This window comes from Lethenteron reissneri, unplaced genomic scaffold (assembly GCF_015708825.2).
Source record: "Lethenteron reissneri isolate LAM-NWPU_2019-01 unplaced genomic scaffold, ASM1570882v1 scaffold_1558, whole genome shotgun sequence".
Classification (NCBI taxonomy): Eukaryota; Metazoa; Chordata; class Hyperoartia; order Petromyzontiformes; family Petromyzontidae; genus Lethenteron; species Lethenteron reissneri.
In genome coordinates, this window is record NW_026891287.1 from 84,977 (window position 1) to 93,943 (window position 8,967).

At 50.4% G+C, this 8,967-nt stretch overlaps 1 protein-coding gene across 1 annotated transcript; it reads left to right on the top strand.

Moving 5' to 3' along the window:
- Positions 1–356: 356 nt before the first annotated feature.
- On the top strand, positions 357–8,187 carry LOC133362631 (gamma-aminobutyric acid receptor-associated protein-like 2). Its single transcript, XM_061581547.1, has 4 exons — positions 357–390; positions 2,735–2,790; positions 6,845–7,017; positions 8,082–8,187. Exons 1-4 carry the CDS (start codon positions 357–359, stop codon positions 8,167–8,169), a joined length of 351 nt encoding a protein of 116 aa, XP_061437531.1. The 3' UTR covers positions 8,170–8,187.
- The last annotated feature ends 780 nt before the right edge of the window (positions 8,188–8,967 follow it).

The following is an 8,967-nucleotide window of genomic DNA, read 5'->3' on the forward strand; positions in this document are numbered from 1 at the left end:
AAGTGGTAGGAGGTTGTGAGAGAAGTAGACCACCAGTCCCATGTTAATCAATGGGGGCGGTGGTGGGGAGGTTGGAGCGGGAAAGTGGTATGGGCTGTGAGAGAAGTAGACCACCCAGTATTGTTTGGGAGAGACCAACTCTTCTCGCCACCCCCTATTGATGGTGGAGTGATGGTAGAGTTCGTGGATGACGTGATGCGTCGAGACAACTGATCCACGTGACGTTTGTGACGCCACCTGCTGTAGCCCCACGTCTCGACCAGCTGTTTTGGGAGTTTAAATAACTTAATAATAATAATTCTACATTTTGTTGTTTGTTGTTGTTTGTTGTTGTTGTTGTTGTGAACGTCGTCAGAATGAAGTGGATGTTCAAGGAAGACCACTCTCTGGGTGAGTTCACGTAGTGAGGCTTTCGTGTGGCCAACATCGTACAGAACATGGGGGGTGGGGGGGGGGCCCTTTCTATTGTGTTGTTGATGTTGTTGATGTTGTTGTTGATTATGTTGATGTTGTTGATGATGTTGATGTTGTTGATGTTGTTGATGATGTTGATGTTGTTGATGATGTTGATGTTGATGTTGTTGTTGATGTTGTTGTTGATGTTGTTTATGTTGTTGATGTTGTTGATGATGTTGTTGATGTTGTTGATGATGTTGTTGATGTTGTTGTTGATGTTGTTGATTATGTTGATGTTGTTGATGATGTTGATGTTGTTATTGATGTTGTTGTTGTTGATGTTGTTGTTGTTGATGTTGTTGATGTTGTTGATGTTGTTGTTATTGATGTTGTTGATGTTGATGTTGTTGATGTTGTTGATGTTGTTGTTGTTGTGTTAGATCGCGTAAATAATATAAATGTTGCGTCGTTCAAGCCACCACCCCTCGACCACACAGCCGATGGGTCAGGCTTAGTGTAGTGCATAGTGTAGTGTATAGTGTAGTGTATAGTGTAGTGTATAGTGTAGTGTATAGTGTAGTGTATAGTGTAGTGTGTAGTAGTGTAGTGTATAGTGTAGTGTGTAGTGTAGTGTATAGTATAGTGTATAGTGTAGTGTATAGTGTAGTGTATAGTGTAGTGTATAGTAGCGTATAGTGTAGTGTATAACGTAGTGTATAGTGTAGTGTATAATAGTGTAGTGTATAGTGTAGTCTATAATGTAGTCTATAGTAGTGTGTAGTGTATAGTAGTGTATAGTAGTGTATAGTGTAGTGTATAGTAGTGTATAGTGTACTCTACTCTAGTGTACTATACATTACTATACACGACACTATACACTACTATACACCACAACTCTAGACACCGACCCTGAAAGCTGGTCTCTACTGTGACCCTGATGGTGATGATGATAATGAAGATGATGATGATGGTGGTGATGATGATGATGGTGATGTGATGATGGTGATGATGATGGTGGTGATGATGATGATGGTGATGATGGTGATGGTGATGAAGGTGATGATGGTGATGATGGTGATGATGATGATGGTGATGATGATGGTGATAATGGTGATGATGGTGATGATGATGTGGTGATGATGATGATGATGGTGATGATGATGGTGATGATGGTGATGGTGATGATGGTGATGATGGTGATGATGGTGATGATGGTGATGGTGATGATGGTGATGATGGTGATGATGATGGTGATGATGGTGATGATGATGGTGATGATGATGGTGATGATGGTGATGGTGATGATGGTGATGATGGTGGTGATGATCATGATGGTGATGATGGTGATGATGGTGATGATGGTGATAATGATGGTGATGATGGTGATGGTGATGATGGTGGTGATGGTGATGATGGTGGTGATGATGATGATGGTGATGATGATGATGGTGATGATGATGGTGATGATGATGATGGTGATGATGATGATGGTGATGATGATGGTGATGATGGTGATGATGGTGATGGTGATGATGGTGATGATGATGGTGATGATGGTGATGATGATGGTGATGATGTTGATGATGGTGATGATGATGGTGATGGTGGTGATGGTGATGATGGTGATTATGGTGATGATGGTGATGATGATGATGGTGATGATGGTGATGATGATGATGGTGATGATGATGGTGATGATGGTGATGATGATGGTGGTGATGATGGTGATGGTGATGATGGTGATGATGGTGATGGTGATGATGGTGATGATGGTGATGATGATGGTGGTGATGGTGATGATGGTGATGATGGTGATGATGATGGTGATGATGGTGATGGTGATCATGGTGGTGATGATGGTGATGGTGATGATGGTGATGATGGTGATGGTGATAATGATGGTGATAATGATGGTGATGATGGTGATGATGGTGATGAATGATGGTGATGATGGTGATGGTGATGATGGTGATGATGGTGATGATGATGGTGATGATGGTGATGGTGATGATGGTGATGGTGATGATGGTGATGATGGTGATGGTGATGATGGTGATGGTGATGATGGTGATGGTGATGATGATGATGGTGATGATGGTGATGATGGTGATGGTGATGATGATTATGGTGATGATGGTGATGATGGTGATGGTGATGATGATGGTGATGATGGTGATGAGGATGATGGTGATGATGGTGATGGTGATGATGGTGATGATGATGGTGATGATGGTGATGGTGATGATGGTGATGATGGTGATGGTGATGATGGTGATGGTGATGATGGTGATGGTGATGATGGTGATGATGGTGTTTGTTTGTTGTTCTCTGTTTGCAGATCACCGCAGCGTGCAGGCGACCAAGATCCGTGCCAAATACCCGGACCATGTACCGGTAACTCACCACACTGGGCATCACCACACTGGGCATCACCACACACTTACCACAGCATCACCACAGCATCACCACAGCATCACCACACTGGGCATCACCACACACTCACCACAGCATCACCACAGCATCACCACACACTCACCACAACATCACCACACACTAACCACAGCATCACCACACACTCACCACAGCATCACCACAGCATCACCACACACTCACCACAACATCACCACACACTCACCACAGCATCACCACAGCATCACCACACAATCACCACAACATCACCACAACATCACCACAACATCACCACATCATCACCACAGCCTCACCACAACATCACCACATCATCACCACAGCATCACCACACACTCACCACAGCATCACCACAGCATCACCACACACTCACCACAACATCACCACACACTCACCACAGCATCACCACAGCATCACCACACACTCACCACAACATCGCCACAACATCACCACAACATCACCACATCATCACCACAGCCTCACCACAACATCACCACATCATCACCACAGCATCACCACACACTCACCACAGCATCACCACAGCATCACCACACACTCACCACAACATCACCACAGCATCACCACACACTCACCACAACATCACCACAACATCACCACAGCATCACCACAGCATCACCACAGCATCACCACACACTCACCACAACATCACCACACACTCACCACAGCATCACCACAGCATCACCACACACTCACCACAGCATCACCACACACTCACCACAGCATCACCACAGCATCACCACAGCCTCACCACAACATCACCACACACTCACCACAGCATCACCACAGCATCACCACACACTCACCACAGCATCACCACACACTCACCACAGCATCACCACAGCATCACCACAGCCTCACCACAACATCACACACACTCACCCACAACATCACACAACATCACCACAACAATCACCACATCATCACCACAGCCTCACCACAACATCACCACAACCACGAGACCACCACGGTGAGAGAGAGACACACAAACTCCAAATATACAGCAGCAGCAGCAGCAGGCATCGCCAGGGTCGGGGATCGAACCCACGACCTCCTGTAGACCAGGCGAGGTAGTCAACATCTCCCAGGGTCATTGGATCGAACCCACGACCTCCTGTAGACCAAGCGAGTCAGTTAACATGACAACTTTCAGGACGTGAGTTCGTCTGTTGTTAGGAGAGTTTATTCACGAAAAGCAAAAACAATCGCCAGCAAAGCGGCGTCCCCATCCTTCCGTGTCCCTCCAACCCCATAGACAACGTCTCCTTGCCACGGCGTCTATGGCTCTCTGCTGTGTGATGAGTCTATGGCTCTCTGCTGTGTGATGAGTCTGTGGGTCTCTGCTGTGTGATGAGTCTGTGGGTCTCTGCTGTGTGATGAGTCTATGGCTCTCTGTTGTGTGATGAGTCTGTGGGTCTCTGCTGTGTGATGAGTCTGTGGGTCTCTGCTGTGTGATGAGTCTGTGGGTCTCTGCTGTGTGATGAGTCTGTGGGTCTCTGCTGTGTGATGAGTCTATGGCTCTCTGTTGTGTGATGAGTCTGTGGGTCTCTGTTGTGTGATGAGTCTATGGGTCTTTGCTGTGTGATGAGTCTGTGGGTCTCTGTTGTGTGATGAGTCTATGGGTCTCTGCTGTGTGATGAGTCTGTGGGTCTCTGCTGTGTGATGAGTCTATGGGTCTCTGCTGTGTGATGAGTCTGTGGGTCTCTGCTGTGTGATGAGTCTGTGGGTCTCTGCTGTGTGATGAGTCTATGGGTCTCTGCTGTGTGATGAGTCTGTGGGTCTCTGCTGTGTGATGAGTCTATGGGTCTCTGTTGTGTGATGAGTCTATGGGTCTCTGCTGTGTGATGAGTCTGTGGGTCTCTGCTGTGTGATGAGTCTAATGGGTCTCTGCTGTGTGATGCGTCTGTGGGTCTCTGCTGTGTGATGAGTCTATGGGTCTCTGTTGTGTGATGAGTCTATGGGTCTCTGCTGTGTGATGAGTCTATGGGTCTCTGCTGTGTGATGAGTCTATGGGTCTCTGTTGTGTGATGAGTATATGGGTCTCTGCTTGTGTGATGAGTCTGTGGGTCTCTGCTGTGTGATGAGTCTATGGCTCTCTGTTGTGTGATGAGTCTGTGGGTCTCTGTTGTGTGATGAGTCTGTGGCTCTCTGCTGTGTGATGAGTCTATGGGTCTCTGCTGTGTGATGAGTCTGTGGGTCTCTGCTGTGTGATGAGTCTATGGGTCTCTGCTGTGTGATGAGTCTATGGGTCTCTGCTGTGTGATGAGTCTGTGGGTCTCTGTTGTGTGATGAGTCTATGGGTCTCTGCTGTGTGATGAGTCTGTGGGTCTCTGTTGTGTGATGAGTCTATGGGTCTCTGCTGTGTGATGAGTCTATGGGTCTCTGCTGTGTGATGAGTCTATGGGTCTCTGCTGTGTGATGAGTCTATGGGTCTCTGCTGTGTGATGAGTCTGTGGGTCTCTGTTGTGTGATGAGTCTATGGGTCTCTGCTGTGTGATGAGTTTATGGCTCTCTGCTGTGTGATGAGTCTATGGCTCTCTGCTGTGTGATGAGTCTATGGGTCTCTGCTGTGTGATGAGTCTATGGCTCTCTGCTGTGTGATGAGTCTATGGCTCTCTGCTGTGTGATGAGTCTCTGGGTCTCTGCTGTGTGATGAGTCTATGGCTCTCTGCTGTGTGATGAGTCTATGGGTCTCTGCTATGTGATGAGTCTGTGGGTCTCTGTTGTGTGATGAGTCTATGGGTCTCTGCTGTGTGATGAGTTTATGGCTCTCTGCTGTGTGATGAGTCTATAGCTCTCTGCTGTGTGATGAGTCTATGGCTCTCTGCTGTGTGATGAGTCTATGGGTCTCTGCTGTGTGATGAGTCTATGGCTCTCTGCTGTGTGATGAGTCTATGGCTCTCTGCTGTGTGATGAGTCTATGGGTCTCTGCTGTGTGATGAGTCTGTGGGTCTCTGCTGTGTGATGAGTCTATGGCTCTCTGCTGTGTGATGAGTCTGTGGGTCTCTGCTGTGTGATGAGTCTATGGGTCTCTGCTGTGTGATGAGTCTGTGGGTCTCTGTTGTGTGATGAGTCTGTGGGTCTCTGCTGTGTGATGAGTCTGTGGGTCTCTGCTGTGTGATGAGTCTATGGGTCTCTGCTGTGTGATGAGTCTATGGCTCTCTGCTGTGTGATGAGTCTATGGCTCTCTGTGATGAGTCTACGGCTCTCTGCTGTGTGATGAGTCTGTGGGTCTCTGCTGTGTGATGAGTCTATGGCTCTCTGCTGTGTGATGAGTCTATGGCTCTCTGCTGTGTGATGAGTCTGTGGGTTTCTGCTGTGTGATGAGTCTGTGGGTTTCTGCTGTGTGATGAGTCTATGGGTCACTGTTGTGTGGTGAGTCTATGGGTCTCTGCTGTGTGATGAGTCTATGGGTCTCTGCTGTGTGATGAGTCTATGGCTCTCTGCTGTGTGATGAGTCTATGGGTCTCTGCTCTGTGATGAGTCTACGGCTCTCTGCTGTGTGATGAGTCTATGGGTCTCTGTTGTGTGGTGAGTCTACGGCTCTCTGCTGTGTGATGAGTCTGTGGGTCTCTGTTGTGTGATGAGTCTATGGCTCTCTGCTGTGTGATGAGTCTGTGGGTTTCTGCTGTGTGATGAGTCTGTGGGTCTCTGCTGTGTGATGAGTCTATGGCTCTCTGCTGTGTGATGAGTCTATGGCTCTTTGCTGTGTGATGAGTCTATGGCTCTCTGCTGTGTGATGAGTCTATGGGTCTCTGCTGTGTGATGAGTCTATGGCTCTCTGCTGTGTGATGAGTCTATGGCTCTCTGCTGTGTGATGAGTCTATGGCTCTCTGCTGTGTGATGAGTCTATGGGTCTCTGCTGTGTGATGAGTCCATGGCTCTCTGCTGTGTGATGAGTCCATGGCTCTCTGCTGTGTGATGAGTCTATGGGTCTCTGCTGTGTGATGAGTTTTGTGGCTCACCCCCCTTGACCCCCCACCGTCCCCGGCACCTCTTGAAGGTGATCGTTGAGAAGGTCGCTGGCTCCCACATCGGAGACATCGACAAGCGCAAGTACCTGGTGCTGTCCGACATCACCATCGCCCAGTTCATGTGGATAGTGCGCATGAAGATCCAGCTCGCAGCGGAGAGCGCAATCTTCCTCTTCATAGACAATACGGTGCCACAGTCGAGGTACGCGCACGCACACGCACGCACGTGTGTGCGTGTGCGTGTGTGTGCGTGCGTGTGCGTGTGTGTGTATGTGCGTGTGTGTGTCTGTGTGCGTGTGTGTGTGTGTGCGTGCGTGTGGGTGTGTGCGTGTGTGCGTGTGTGTGTGTGTGCGTGCGTGTGTGTATGTGCGTGTGTGTGCGTGTGCGTGTGTGTGTGTGTGCGTGTGGGTGTGTGCGTGCGTGCGTGCCGGGGCTGGCCTGCCTACGATCCATCCTGGGTTTGACTTGCAGGCTGGATTGTGAGAGGAGCTCACAAATCCATGAAAGATCTGGGCAAAGTCCCATTGGTGAGCTCCTCCGGCAGGCAAGGCTGTGTTGGCTGGGTCATGTAGCCCACATGCCCAGCCACCGCATGCCTAAACAGCTTTTGTTCGGCCGGATCGAGGGGGCTATGGGTCTCTGTGTGGGGAGTTTATGGGTCTCTGTGTGAGTCTATGGGTCTTTGTGTGAGTCTATGGTTTTCTGTGTGGTGTGGTGAGTCTATGGGTATCTGTGTGGTGAGTCTATGGGTCTCTGTGTGGTGAGTCTATGGGTCTCTGTGTGAGTCTATGGGTCTCTGTGTGATGAGTCTGTGGGTCTCTGTGTGGTGTGTCTATGTGTCTCTGTGTGGGGAGTTTATGGGTCTCTGTGTGAGTCTATGGGTCTCTGTGTGAGTTTATGGTTTTTAGTGTGGTGAGTCTATGGGTCTCTGTGTGGTGAGTCTTTGGGTCTCTGTGTGATGAGTCTATGGGTCTCTGTGTGGGGAGTCTATGGGTCTCTGTGTGATGAGTCTATGGGTCTCTGTGTGGGGAGTCTATGGGTCTCTGTGTGGTGAGTCTATGGGTCTCTGTGTGGTGAGTCTATGGGTCTCTGTGTGATGAGTCTATGGGTCTCTGTGTGGGGAGTCTATGGGTCTCTGTGTGAGTCTATGGGTCTCTGTGTGATAAGTCTACGGGTCTCTGTGTGATGAGTCTATGGGTCTCTGTCACTCCCATGCCCCCCCACCTCCTCCCCGGCCGTCTTTGTCTCTCCTCCATGTGTCCGCAGTCTGAGCATGGGCCAGCTGTACGAGGATCACAAGGATGAGGACGGGTTCCTGTACGTGGCCTACAGCGGCGAGAGCACCTTCGGCTGACTGCAGAGACGCGGAGACACGGGGAGAGACACGGAGACGCGGAGACACGGAGACACGGGGACACAGGGAGAGACACGGGGACACAGGGAGAGACACGGGGACACGGGGCGAGAGACGGGGAGAGACACGGGGAGAGACACGGGGAGAGACGCGGTGAGAGACGCGGGGAGAGACACAGAGACACGGGAACACGGGGACATGAAGACGCGGGGAGAGACACAGAGACACGGGGACACGGAGACGCGGGGAGAGACACAGAGACACGGGGATACGGGGAGAGAAACGGGGAGAGACACGGGGAGAGACACAGAGACACGGGGATACGGGGAGAGAAACGGGGGAGAGACGCGGGGAGAGACACAGAGACACGGGGATACGGGGCGAGAGACGGGGAGAGACACGGGGAGAGACACGGGGAGAGACGCGGTGAGAGACGCGGGGAGAGACACAGAGACACGGGAACACGGGGACATGAAGACGCGGGGAGAGACACGGAGACGCGGGGAGAGACACAGAGACACGGGAACACGGGGACATGAAGACGCGGGGAGAGACACAGAGACACGGGGATACGGGGAGAGAAACGGGGAGAGACACGGGGAGAGACGCGGTGAGAGACACAGAGACACGGGAACACGGGGACATGAAGACGCGGGGAGAGACACAGAGACACGGGGACACGGAGACGCGGGGAGAGACACAGAGACACGGGGATACGGGGAGAGAAACGGGGAAGAGACACGGGGAGAGACGCGGTGAGAGACGCGGGGAGAGACACAGAGACACGAGGACACGGGG